Source organism: Vigna radiata, chromosome 9 (assembly GCF_000741045.1).
Source record: "Vigna radiata var. radiata cultivar VC1973A chromosome 9, Vradiata_ver6, whole genome shotgun sequence".
NCBI classification, from domain to species: Eukaryota; Viridiplantae; Streptophyta; class Magnoliopsida; order Fabales; family Fabaceae; genus Vigna; species Vigna radiata.
This window is the reverse complement of record NC_028359.1, coordinates 13,664,671-13,679,658: the sequence shown is the minus strand read 5'-3', so window position 1 is coordinate 13,679,658 and position 14,988 is coordinate 13,664,671. Positions and strand designations below refer to the sequence as shown.

Sequence of the window (14,988 nt, the reverse complement as noted above, 5' to 3'; positions counted from 1 at the left end):
TTTCTTTTTTTTTTTTTTACCATATTCTCTTTCTTCGTGACTATACAACGACTCATTACATCGATTCAAAATACACGACGCACAATTTATATTCATCTAATTATTTCTTTCTTTTCCCTTTTCCTTTTACTTTCTGTATTTTCCACTTTTTAATGAATTAATTAATGCTGAAAGGACATTGAATAAGTAAAAAATAATACAAAAAACCGGAAAATTAGAAAAAGCTAACTAGGATATGTAGGAAACGGTGAAAGGGTCGGCAATGTTTTTGGACTTTGGTTTGATATCAAAACATGTGTTTAATTTATAAAGTTTGTAATTTCTATTTTAATTCTTTTTCTAATTTCACTTTTTAAACAATTCTTAATTTTGTTTAAACAATTTTAGTTCATTGATATGTGAATTATCTATAAGATTAACGTTTGAAAGTTATAATTTACAAAAAGAAAAATCTAAAAATATCATATCCTTTTCTTCTATTTTTACTGTATCGTATAATATTATTTTTGAAGAGAAGTTATAATTTCAATCCTATGGTAGCAACTTCATCAATTCTGTATAAAATCCACTAATATCATATCCTTTTCTTCTATTTTCACTTATTATAATTTGTTTTTAAGTTATAATATTCATTAATATAGAAGCAAGTTCTGTAAAAAAAGAAACAAATGCCATACATTTTTCTTCCATTTTCATTATATCACATTTAAAGAAAAGAAGAAATACTAATGACGGTTGAACAAAATTACAAATAATTAAACACTAAAAAAATCAAATTTACGTTGACAAAAATTAAGAAAGAAAATTGTAGATTTGGTAAAATAAGGTCAAAATATTTATATATATATATATGATGATAAAAAAAAAATATTTATATATATATGGAGCACTGCACAGCACACATCTCAAGCAGAGGCAGAGTGGACTGACTTGTGTTTCAGTTTATAAGGCACACCCCACAACCGATCTCTCTTTAACGGTTACTTTTGTGGTTTGTGTTGTGAGAAAAAAAGTATAAGAAAAAAGTTGAGACTCTCTGCTTCTCTCTGATCAGTGAGTGATTGGGGAGTTTGGTTGTTCTTAGGTGAGATGGATTATAACAACAATGAGGGGTAAATTTCTCTCTCTTTGTGTTTCTTGTTTATCTGTTTTCATTTTCTTTCTTTTAATTTTGGTTGTGATTGGTTCGGATGGTGGGTTTTAAGTGGGTTTGGGAGGTGCATTTTTGTGATTGGAGTTGTGGGGTTTTCTTTTTTTTTTTTGCTGTGTTGTTCATGTGTTTTGCTTTATGAATTTCTGTTGTTGTTGTTGTTGTAGTGATTTGTTTTTTGACGGTGGGTCTGTGTTTTTCTTTACCTTAATTTATTTGCTTTTGGAGACAACCTTGTTGTGTTGCTTCTGGGGTTGTTTGTGTTGCTGTTGCTTGGTACATTTTGGTTTTGCTTATTGGAATAAGTGATTGAAGATGATGGCAGTTGATTGGGCTGTTTCTTTTTTTTTTTCTTCTGGTGTGTGTGGTTTTGATTTGCTCTGGAGATTGTTTGATGTTTTTTGGGATATGGATAAAGAATGTAGGATGAGGGATGTGGTCTTGTTTGATTAAATTGGTGGGTCATCTTTTTTACCCTATTTTTCTGTTGATTTTTTCTTTTCATTTTTGCTCCTTTTTCTTTTCTGCTTTTTCTGTTATTCATTGGATATGATTTCTAATATGTAATCTGATTGTTCCGTTTTAACCATTTTTTTGGTGGTAATTGCTTCAGTTTTCCATGTTGTCAATCTTCCCTTTGTCTATGGTATTAATAATAATGTGTACAAACATTGTTTGAGGACTGAGGTGAATTATGGAATGGGATTTTTACTTTGGCTCTTGAATTGGGGATTTCTTTTGTGTTTTCTATCTCTTTTTATGTCCTCTGTTGGTTAATCTTTGCCAATGTTGCTTAGTAACAATGACACTTGTCTTTTCTTGTTCTTAGTGGAGCTAGAGAGCCATGGGATTGGCAAGGGGAGAATTATAGTCTTGATAAGACTTCTGACTTTGGTAAGTTTTCCTGAATCTTTAGTAACTTCTACTGAGTCAATGCATGAGGGAAATGTGTTGTTTTGAGCAGAAATTTCAGAAGATCTGTGGAATGATGTGCCTCAAAATAAAGAAGATCTTTCCTACATGTTGGAGGATGAAACAACCCCAGTTAAGGCTTGTGGTGATTTGGCATATAATGTCAATAATTGTGGTAAGATGATTCTCTGGAATGAACATGGTCTTGACATTGGATGATGCTAATTGATCAATTGTATTTTCCTTATGGTGGTTGTTATTAGTTTTCCATTTCTAATCCAAACAATGGTTGATTTTAGATTCAAATAATATGCAAAAGGAAGATGAGGAATGCAGAGAGACTTATTCTCAAGCTAAGAGGCGCCGGATGCTACAGTTTAACAGCCAAGATAGTGATCAGTCACTATCCAATGAAGAGATGCCTTTGTCATATCTTCAAAATGTCAGTGCTCACAGCAGTTTTATGCGATTAACTTTTTACATTCATAGTTTGTTGGATGGTTCTAACGCTATATAAAGGACTTGTGAAATACAGATTTTCTTATTGTTCAAAAACTTGCAAATATTTGAACTTTTCCTCAAGTAAATTATATGCTGATATTAACATTTCATTGATGATTGATAAAAGAATAAATAATATCTTCAATGCCTTGACTTAAAGTCACTTATCCTTGTTCTTTCTATTCGATCAACATTTTTACTGATGCGAGACTTCATAACCATCCTAGATGAAATTTCAAAATTACTTAACACTTTGTCTTCTTACCACCTTCCATGGATTCAGCTACTAGTTGGAGTTTATTTCCAGTGAATGTATATTTTAATATCATGATGAGTGTAATAACATGATGTAGAGTACTGTAAACTTAAACATTTAGGATGAGTGTTAATTAATCCTATGTGATACCAGAATTTATTAAAGATGTGTGTGCTTGAATCTTTTTATATTGTTTCAAGTGATAATATTTAGGGTAGATTTCTGTTTTGCTTTGGTCCTCTTTGTGATTAGTTGTAACTATCCCTAAATATTGGGAAGACTCTATCTTGATTCTTGATTCTTTTCTTGTGGTTTTTCCTTAATATATGCCATTTACTTCATTACGTATGCAGGGGAAAGAACCAGCTAAGGATATTTTTCCAGAAGTGTCACAATGGATGTCAGGCACATCAGGTTTACCTCTGGCAGGATTTTATTTATATTTTACTAGGTGATATCCTCTATAATTTACTTCTATATTATTGCTCATGTTCCCCCATTCGTTATAGATTACACAGTAGGAAATGCATCTGCATCTGATTATGTGAACCTGGAATCGACCGAAACGTGGCTGGCAGAGTACTTCAATGATGCTGAGATGGATTTCAGTCCTGATGAATTGTATGCTTCTTTGGACCAATGATTTGTTTCGGATATTTTGCTATGCAAAATATAATCTGACGATTATATGTTTTGACTCAGGAATTTTTCTGGGGCAGATGATGTTCAAATTGATGTTGCAGGTAGGTGACATTGTTTCTACCCACTATTGTTTGCTAATTTTGTTTCTTCCTTCATTCTTTTACCCTTTCCTCTATGGGTTGTATTCAAAATATTTTTTTACACCTGCAGAGCTTAGTACGACCATCACACCATCACGTCAAGAAAGTGCAGTTCAAATGCATCATGTTCCTCGAACCACCCGTAATATTATCATCAAAGGTTTGACATTTTTCTTGGCATAATCATTCTTCAGGGTTAAATGTACCAAGTATCTGCTTGTATGCTATATGATGTATAGGCCCATTTGGATCATTTGTGGCAGTTTCTCAAATCTCACTATCAACCGATTCCATTAAAATTTGCGTTCTGAATTTCTAAAAAGCATAGTTTTCACCAGTAAATAAAGGAAGTCTATTGATAGGGACACCCTCAGCAAAGGTTTAGTGTTGCCCCGTCATTGAATGACTATCAAAACAAGCTCTTAATTGTGATAACGCCAGTGCCATCAATCTTACTAAGAATCCCATTATGCACTCTAGAACTAAGCATATAGAGATTAGGCACCACTTTCTTAGAAACAGTATCCAAAAGGGGGATTGTGAGATATAATATGTTATATGATGTATAGGCCAATGTGTGATAGTTTTGCACCAGAATATGGTGAAGCAACATTACCTTGTACCTGCTTCAGACATCATCCTTGAAGACATTCTTAGACATGAACACTAATTCAGATTTCTTTTTCATGTGTAGGTAGGAAATCTTTTATACATACTCCTACCAAACTTGCCTCTTCTGTGGCATATCCATTTGCCTTCATTAAACCAAGTGGTGCCCATGGAGATGTAACTCTGAAGGAAATAAACCAGCGCATTCGGACGCCGGCACAGTCGAAATCAAAGCAAAGTGGTGATGATCCATCTGCTTACCCCAAGTCAGCCTTCTCAGGGAAGCCTGTGGTTGGTAAAACAAAAATTCGCACTGAAGGGGGAAAAGGTAGCATCACCATTATGAGAACTAAAGGTTAGGGATAAGTTGTTCACTACTAACATTTCTCACCCATTAATATGGGGTTGACTTCATTTTCTGTAATATATCTGGCAGATATAGAAGTTGATACTGCAACTATTTTCTTTCTTCTTGACATGCATATATTACACCACCTTAGTGTTTTCTTTCCAGTGAGATCTAGATATAATCTTATAGCTGTTCTTTTTGTGGGGGGTTTTTGATTTTGTTTTGAGCTAAGTCTGTGATGAGAATCTTAGATCATTAGTCCCCACCATTCATAGTCTGTAATGACAATTTCACTAAGCTTGCCTTAGCTTTTGTAATCGAATATACAGATTATTTTTGTTTGGTGTTCTTGTTGTTTATGTGTTGTGCAAGTGAAAGAGTTTTTTATCACTCTTTACCTTCTATATGCTGTAGCAGGAAATTTAGATATTGAACTTTCATGTTTGCATCACTTAACAATTATACCAAATTAACTGATGCAGCCATGGATACAAAAGGTAGATTTTTATAATGTAGATTATGTTTAAAAATTTTCATACAAAAGATTTAGCTGATATTTCAAAAATAAATAAATGACTATTGTTGTAAGTACATTATTTTGACTGTTGTTTAAAATTTAATGAAAAATAAACTCTGCAACAACAGCATAATGGACACAAATTTTTAGGTACCTTTTTGCTAGAAAATGGGAACCATGGAATGAAATAGATGATATTTAGTATCATATTGTGAGAAGATATACTGAAAAGATGGATGTATAATTGAAAGAATTTTTAATGATAATATGGTATTAAGTTAAAGATATAATAAATTAATGTATTTTAATTTAGAGTCAGTGAATTAAATTACATTGAATATTTTTTTTCTTCCTCGTCCATTATCTTTTTAAAAATAAAGTAAATGACATCTAGTTATTCATGTGAGTAAAGAAAAGTATAATTAAAAAGGTTTTCAATAAGAATTTTTAAAATTTCTATTGTATATTTATTAAGATGGCAATGGGGTTTTATTATCTTATATCATCGCCAAAGAAAAAGTTTATCAAATACTCCTCTTACTAACAGATATAACATTTTTATCTTATTCTAATTTTCACATTTTTATCTTATTCTTATTTTCATGATATATTAGATCATGTTTATATATGTTTTCTTATTATTTAAATATCAATTAATTATTTTTCATAAAAGATAAAAAATAAAGAATTTATAATAAAAGAAATATAATATTATCAAATAGATTTATTTTTTATTTTTTTAAATGTCAAATATTTTTTTAATATCAAATATTTAAAATGGATTTACAATTATTTATATTTCAAATTTCAAATTAAAGTACAAAATGAAATGTTATGAGAATTAAATTATTTATTAAGTTCGAAAAAGTTAATAAAACAAAATTAATAAAATTAAAAAATATTTTTTAAAAATTATGAAAAACAATTATTAATGTTTACAAATATTTTAAATATCTTTTTAATTTCTTTCTATAAATTACATTAATAAAAATAGTATAAAAGATAAAGACTAAACTAATAATAAAAACACCAATTTTTCATATACAAGTTATTATATTTATTATATTATAATAAATGAAATGTTCATATAACAATAAAATTACACATAATGAATTAAAAAATAAAAATAATTATATAATAATTCATTAAAATAATATTGTAAATGTTTCAATAACTAATAAAAATATCAAAAAGAAGTGAAAATAATTAAATGTTTATCTTAAAAATAATTTGATATACTATTTAGTGAAATTATATATAAAAATGTATAATTAATTAAAAAAATATTAAAACAATAAATACAAATATTAAAAAAAAAATGTGTCTTAGTAATAATTTAATATATCATTTGATGAAATCGCATTAAAAAAACCAAAATTATTCAAATATAAGAAAACGTGATAAGAAAAAAATTTCAATATTAACTGGTTTAACTTTTAAGAGATAATAAAAATTGTTGGTCAAATATTTTATGGGAAATGTTCTGTTTTAAAATTATTGATAAATGTGAGTAGACATAAAAATAAAATAAGTCAAACAACTTGGATGAAAGAAAAAAAAATGTTAGATATATTTTTTTTATATATATTATATTACCTAATAAATTATGAATATTGTAATAATTTAAATTGAGATGAAAGTTAAGACGAGTATGAAAATATAGATGAGACAGATATACATATAATTAAAAATGGATATTATTACTCAATTTCATGTTAAAAGGTAAAAATGATTTTAAACAATATTCATATGAGGAGTTATTTGTTTTTCAATGTTTCTTTCGAAATTGTAACTATATTGTTGTTTAAACCTTCTGTATTTACTAATATATTTATTTATTCAATATAACATTACAAAAGTAACCATAAATATATATTATTCCTTTTTATGAATGCTTTAATACATTATTTTTTTAAGATGACCTAAACACCTTTATATTTTCGAATTCTATGGGCTTAATATCACTTTTGGTCCCTAGTTTGGGAGGGTTTATTTAATATGGTTCTACTTTTTTTTTTCATAACAATTGATCTCATCTTTTGAAAAAATTGTTCAATTGAGTCTTTTTTGTTCATAGTGATTCATATTCAAGTTTAAATTGTTTATTATAGTCCTTTTTGTATACGATGATGACATGATCTTTAACATAACATTATGTCAGGACTGTTAAAATAACATTTGGATAGGTGAATGCATGAAAGAACTTATTGACGTCGTAACCAACATCGTTAGAAAATTGACGTCGTAACCAAAAAGGAGTCAATTGAATAGTTTTTTCAAAAAGTGGGATCAATTGTTAGTAAAAAAAGAAGGTAGGACCATATTGAACAAAACCTCCCAACTAGAGACCAAAAGCGGTATTAAGCCTATATTTTAATATCTTGGTTTCATATTTTCATTTATTTATATATTTTTATTGCTTTACAACTAAATAAATTTCTTTTTTTTTTCTTTTATGTTTTATCATTTGTCAGTATAATACTTTTTTATTAAATCTTCTTTTTACTAACTTTTTAAATCTAGATAATTAGAAATGATGTATTTTTATATAAAGAAACTTTTATATATTTTTTCTGTAAAATATAAATTAGCCATTGGTAAAACTTTAAAAATAATGCCGGAATCTAGATAAATTAATCATTAAAAATGGAAGGGTTAAATATACTTTTACTCCCTATATTTTGGGGCGATTTTGGTTTTAGTCTATCTTTCAAATATAATTTAATCTTTCAACTTTAAAAAACTCTGGTTTTAGTCATTTTTATCAAATTTTTTTTTTTAACTTTATTTGTTGTTTCATTTAAAAAGAACTAAAACAAGAGTTTTTTAAAGTTGAAAGACTAAATTGTATGAAAGAGGGACTAAAACGAAAATCGTCCCCTATTAATGTTAATTATTAACTATTAATTTTTAATGTCACATTTTTATTTTAAAATTATTAATATTTTACTATTTTTATGTAAGTCAAATATACTTTTAGTTTCTAAATTTTAATATGAAATTATAATTCATTCGTATTTGAATCTATTATATGATCTTAAATTTAAAATAAATAAATATAATCTTTTTTATTTTATTGCGTTAAATATTTTTAAGCATTAAATAGCGTTTAAGATTGACATTTTAATTGCTTACATTCTTATCCAATAACTTTTGAGACTTATCAAATAACATTTTGAATTAACATTTAAATTATTTCTATAGTTAGACACGTTCTAGTTCAAACGTCATTTTTAAAAATTGTTTACAATGAAAAGAAAATAAATTTAAATTAAAAAATTATATTTACTCATTTTTTAAAAGTTTGATGGGCAAACTATATTAATTTAAATATAAAAAAAATTCATCTAAAAATATATCTAATCCTTTTTTATATTTAATGTTTTAACTATTCGGAGTATATTTACAAAATTATCCTTAATTTTGGGAGAAATTGTTATACTTATATATTTCGACATATTTTTTTCTCAAAAATTAAACAAATTTGTTTTACTAATGAATATTGTAACTAAGACAAATTCATAGTTATAACTGAAAATTACAATTTCAAAATAAGTTCAATTTAAAACTTTGCCTTCTGGTTTAAATAAATGTTCATTATTTATTAAATTTTCAATATTATATATTTTTTTCAATTATTTATGAATTGAAAATATTTTTGTATTGTTTAATTTATTATTATTATCATTTTATTATTATATTTTATGTACACTTATTTATTAATCTTTCTTAATTTGTTTATATTAAAATAAGATACTCTTAAAAAAAAACAAACCAATATAATTTTGTTTTTCATTGGTTGATAATATTTGATGTTTTTTATCAAATTTATCAAATCAAACAAAGTTGTTTATCATTAAAGTAATTTGATTAAAATAAAAAATATATGTTTTCTTAAAATGAAAAAATGAATTGATATGTCTTTTTTTTGTAATTAATCCATCTTAGATCCATTTAATCGAAGACGATATAAGTCATGACACTCAAAACTAAGTTAAAACTATATTTAATTTTTAGATTTGCATTTGAATGATTTATTGCATTTTTTTTTTCAAATAAAGCTCAAATTTTATTTCACAAAGAACACTTAAGTTAGAATTAAGTAGATGTTTCACTTTATAGAAAGCATCCTCTATCTAGTAATGTTCATGAAAATTAAAAGCTTAACAAGCTACTTTTGTCACCTCTTTATTTCCATAGAAAACAATTATGTGATTTTATACAGAAAATTGCCTATAATATAAGGAATTCCACATTGAGGTATCTAAGTAGAGTATAACCAATATTATGTTAACCACATGTTTTAATAAAATCAACTATATAACTTGTTTAATCATTTTACTTATTTTCAAAATTATAATTTAACTGATAATTTTCATTAGTATGTTAGTTAAATTTTTTAGAATCCTACATATTTCTAATATTATATGATTATCCGACCAACCGTTAATCAGACAATTTACTTTAACACCTCCTGAAATAGTTTATCTAAAAATTGGACAAATATTAATAAAAGAACAAACGAAATTTGTTTATGTAATAATGATCAAACTTACCAACAAAGTATGTTTATCAACTATTGCATTATAATTAGATCAATATTAATTAAAAAATTATTTTAAAACTCATAAATACAAATTTAAGGTAAGAAGGTAACTTATTACATTTAATATATAAGTACTAGATATTGAATCTCAATCCAAAAAGTGACACACTTAAAAAAAAAAAAAATCACCCCAATTTAAAACATTATTAATGAAAGTTAAAACCAATACCTCTATACATGATCTAAATACTCTGAACAAACAAACCACATAACTTATTTAATCATTTCACTCGTTCTAAAAATTATAATTTAAACTTAATTAATCATTTTTATTATTCTCTTAAATTAAATTTTTTTGACTCTTAAAACTTGCATCTAAACATTCTACAATCCTTTAAAACAATGTCATCATACTTAATTTTAGCTTTAATCAATATATAAAACCTCGTTGTTTATAAGGTTTTATATACTATATATTTGAACCGATATAATATATTATGACAAAAAATGTTTTATACACTAATAGAAACTAAAACTAATTAACAAAATATAATATTCTTGTAGTAAAATTGTTTCTAACATTGGTTTAAAGCATACCAATCTTCAATAATTCTCTTAAAAATAACCTTTGATCAACCCTCTTTATTAACAGTGGGTACGTAACAATGATATCAATAATTATAAGTATGCATATATAAATTTTTAGGCATATCTAAATTCTTACCAATGATGTTAAAAACAGCGCGTTACGTTTTCTTTTTATATATGGGAAACAACTTCTTTTCTTCTCTCCAATGGTGTATGGTAAAAACTCATGATTTTGACCTTTTTAATATCATGTTCTCATTGAAATTATTCTTTTATCTAGATGATGAACCATGATTATTACCTTTATATTATTTGTTGCTAGGCCATTATCTAATGCATAAAGTAAGTACATGGAAGGCTTAATTAGTCAACATTAATCAATATTCATCAATAAACTTTACTTTCTCACATTGTAAGACTTTACAAAACCTTAACCCAATGCTTAACTTCGAGTGTAATCAAAGTTGGTTGGCAAGCCATAATCTTCATGTTTTGTCTTATTTGTTTAATGATAGTAAATAGTAAAGTCGTCAAAACGGAAACCCGGCCTGATCCGGTCCGGCTTACCACGGGTTGGTCACTTAGTGAGCCAACCCGACTCATTTATTAGCGAGCAAGAAAAATTCGAACCCAGCCTGACTCGTCACGGGTTAGTGGGTAAACGGGTTGACTCATTGGTTCACTTAATTACATTTTTTTAAATAAAAGAAATTACAACTTTTTTATAATTCAAATCTAAACAACTTTCACTCCCAAATTTCACTCCAATGTTTAATTAATTTTGAAAATAGAGAACTTAAATAATTTTTTCAAACAAAAAAAAATAATAAATACTTTTTTATAAAATTAAAATTAAATTTTAATAAAATAAAATTAGGTAGGTGGATCGGTGGATCAACCTAGCCCACCACGGGTTTCACCCACATGAACCGGATTTAAATGAGCCGATTTGAAATCTGACCGATATAAAGAAATACAATTTTTTCAAATCTAACCCGACCTAAACTTATGGTAGGCTGAGTTAACCTGCAAGTTGTGACCCATTTTAACAACTCTAGTTAATAGTCCAAAATCAATACGTAACTAAGAATACATATCTACATGTTAAATTCTCCTCCTTAAATGTAATAAGAAAGTAATATATTAAGAATGTTGTCTTTTACTTATATAAAGCATAAACGAATTAAGTCAAAAATAAATGTGATATAATATCAATTTGAATGATGGCTCCGGTAGAAATTGAGCTTGCAATTTTAGGCATCAATTCCTAGGTTTCATATTTTAGAAAAGGTGAGGAAAATAAAATGCTTTATTGGAACTTTGGCATTATAATATAGCTAAATTAGGGATCATTCAAAACAAAGATGTTCAGAATAATTTGAGGTTTTTCTTTTTGATGTGCTCATATTTGATAATTTTATTTTATCCCCTTATAGTATTTGGTGTGTTCAGGAAATTAAGGTGGTCTTGTTGTCAGATGTCGTTGAATTGGTATGCAAAAATTAAAGGTTAAGCATTTGGTATTCTATCATCGCTTACGTAGTTGTCTTTACATATATAGTGTACATCAACTTTATTAACAAATATATAAATTAATTTGTCTCACAAAATACATTAATGTTTAATCCATTATGTAAATAAATAATTTCTTAGTGCATTTTAACACTTTACAACTCATCAATTAGAAAAGTCAACAATGAAAAAAGTGGTGAACTCATGATCCATTTATAAATTGGCAAGACAAGTTTATATCTAAATAATTAAAGTAAACTATTGAAGTTTAAAAGATACCATAAGTCTAAGGAAGAGAAGCTAACTACCCATAAATATAAATTAATAAGTTCGAACTTGACCAATAGAAAATCCGACAAATTATGGTTAGAGATAATAATAAATGTTCAATATGTGTGTATTAAGATAGTGAGAAAATCATAAGAATGTGTAAAACAGTTTGACTCATTTATTTAATGAATAATTTTTGGAAAATCACACCGTTGGCTAACATTTAAAATGTAAAGTTTAAACAAAACCATATCATCTTATCCTTGGTCCCGTATGTATGTCACCACACGACCCTTAGGTAGGGTTGGATAAGCTGAGCAATCTTTGGGTGGGTCCAAAAAGTAAACACACCAAAGAAAAGAGGTCGAAAGTGAAAATACATATAGATCGCCACATACAACAAATCTCACCCCACTACCGTTCATGGCTCAACATCCCACCTCCACACTCCAAACCCATTGCAAAATATACTTTATTATAAACCACCTTTCACAACATAAATGGGTCATCAACATTTTTTTTTTCTATATACATTTATATACATTTAAATTTAGTTGTCAAAACAAGTGATCTCACCTGACTGTCTCAATTCATTACGGATTGATTACTTAGTAAATCAACTCAATCTGACTCATTTATTAGCGAGTCAAAAAAATTCGAATCCGGTTCAATTCACTACGGTTGGTTAAATAAATTGGCTCACTGACTCACTTAATTACAACTTTTTTAAAAAAAAATTATAAACTTTTTGTAATTCAAATATAAATAAATTTAATTTATAAAATGATGTTAAACTCAAGACAAATCAAAATAATAAAAAAAAAGTACATTACAATTAGGTGGGTTGGTGGACCAACCCGGCTCACCACAGGTTCAATCCAGATGAACCAGATTTAAATGAGTCGGATTAAAAAGGGCGTTACTCCCTCCACCTCTCCAACTTTCTGCATTTTTATTTTAATTACAAAAATAATCTTTTATTTTACCTTTATACTTTTTTTTATATTTTTACTTTTAATGTTATTTACCAAAAACTACATACTTTACTTTTAGTCTCTCCTCACAGTGCAACCCCCCAAATTTGAGATCTGCCTTTTCTTCTTCACCTTTGTCACACTCGTTCTCTCTGTGAGACTTCTCATCCAAACTCTACCTTTACTCTCAGTCCTAGTGCGGTGCAGTGGTGTGGTGCAGTGTTGTGACTGTTGTTGTTGTTTATGGTGCGGTGGTGTTTCGCTGGTACAGTGTGTGGTGCAAATCTTTGTTCGTCTACTAGGTGTTGTTCGTTTTTTAGATGCATAGATCTTTGATTTACTACTGTATGCATGTTTGGTTTCCTGGTTTCGTTGTGTTGCCTTTTCTGTGTGCAAGAAGACGATAACCGCTCACGCCAGAACGAATGTCGCATATCCGTTTTCCGTTTGGCCTTGAAACAGATGTCGCATATCCGTCGACAGATGTCGCACATCCGTTTCAAGGCCAAACGGATATGGGACATCCGTTTTGGCTTTAGTGATTTTTTTTTTCTTTTTTAGTTTATTAATTTTTTTTATTTGAAATGTATATATAGATTTATTTAAATTTAGTTTTTATTTTAATTTGTTAGTGGATTTTTTTTAATTTAGTTATTTAATTATTTCAATAGAAAATTAAAACTGATAGTATGTGATTAAACGAATGTGGCACATCCGTTCACGAATATGCCATATTTGTGCTTGTTAGTTTTTTTTTTAAGTTTTTAGATTATTAAATTATTGTATTTTAAAATAATTTATAGAATATTTAAAAAATTATTATTAATTTAATGAAATAATTATAAATTTAATTAAATTAGTTTTTGTCAGAAATGGCAAGAACACGTGGAGCATCTTATAGCTGTCGTGGAGAGAGTTCTCGAGGAGAGAGTTCTGCGCAAGGTGAACGTAGGAGACGACCTAAAACATCGGTTCATAGAAGGCGTGCAACCCCTATTCAGGATAACCCTGTAGTTGAGGACCGAGCGTTTGAGGAACAGGCATATGAGGCCTATAAGGGTCATGTTCACGAGGAGGCATTTGAGGCCCCAGAGGATGATGGGGAGGAGGAGCATGCAGCTATACAAGAGGATGCCGGTGGATTTCCTGGAGGTTCACGTGATGCTTCATTGCTGACACACTATGCTCAGCATGTTGCTTATGCTATTTCGCAGGGTTGAGTGAGTGTACAACTTAAATTTTGATTATTAATTTTTTTAATACAATTTATATTAAATATTGTTGTGTAGGATCGATGGGATATGCTCAAGTTGATCTCGCATGGTAAAAAAATTAATAAGTTAGGACCGTGCGCCGAGGGAAATCAACACATTGTGTTCAATTCCTCTTTAATGCCTCTCACACAGATCTGCTACAATTACGTTGATAAGGGCTTGTTGCTCGGTTTCATAGAGAGATGACACTTTGAGACGAGTAATTTCTATCTCCCTATAGCGGAGATGATGATCACTCTTGACGATGTCTCCACTTTACTTCGCCTCCCAGTTAGGACAATTATGTGATTTGGAGGAGTTGGAGTTTGAGGAGGCTCGTACAACCCTCATAGACCTGCTCAACATTGATGGTGGCACAGTTGGTGCTGAGATGGAGGATGCACATGGTACGAAAGTCAGACTCAACTGGCTCAGAGAGATATATGTTCAGAGGTGTCAGTCGTAGTATTGGGACTATGTTGCCAGAGCATATATGTTGCATCTAGTAGGATGCACGATTTTTTGCAAATAAAAGTGCCAGTTCTATACGTGTGTCTTACCTACTATTATTTAGAGACGTACACGCGTGTGGCAGATATGCGTGAGGCGTAGCTGCACTCGCCCATTTGTACGAGCAGCTTGGGGATGCGAGCCTGGCTTCCACGAAGCAGATGACTGGATATCTGACTCTTTTTCAGGTATAAACATAAACCTTGCATATTTATTTGATGTACTTATCTCCATGTTCAAAGATAGAAATTATTTAATT

The 14,988-nt window shown here is 28.6% G+C and overlaps 1 protein-coding gene across 1 annotated transcript; it reads left to right on the top strand.

Moving 5' to 3' along the window:
- The first annotated feature begins 890 nt into the window (after window positions 1–890).
- On the top strand, window positions 891–4,906 carry LOC106773733 (protein XRI1). The gene is made up of 9 exons (XM_014660477.2): window positions 891–1,112; window positions 1,980–2,044; window positions 2,115–2,237; window positions 2,362–2,504; window positions 3,173–3,233; window positions 3,329–3,440; window positions 3,522–3,562; window positions 3,672–3,761; window positions 4,296–4,906. The coding sequence occupies exons 1-9, from the start codon at window positions 1,090–1,092 to the stop codon at window positions 4,568–4,570; spliced, it is 933 nt and encodes a 310-aa protein (XP_014515963.1). The 5' UTR covers window positions 891–1,089; the 3' UTR covers window positions 4,571–4,906.
- The last annotated feature ends 10,082 nt before the right edge of the window (window positions 4,907–14,988 follow it).

Excerpts from the sequence above, each read along its gene's own strand:
- LOC106773733 (XM_014660477.2), top strand. The coding sequence starts at position 1,090 with ATGGATTATAACAACAATGAGGG. Across the intron at positions 2,045-2,114 it reads TGATAAGACTTCTGACTTTG|AAATTTCAGAAGATCTGTGG; the intron begins GTAAGTTTTCCT and ends TGTTTTGAGCAG. Across the intron at positions 2,238-2,361 it reads ATATAATGTCAATAATTGTG|ATTCAAATAATATGCAAAAG; the intron begins GTAAGATGATTC and ends GGTTGATTTTAG.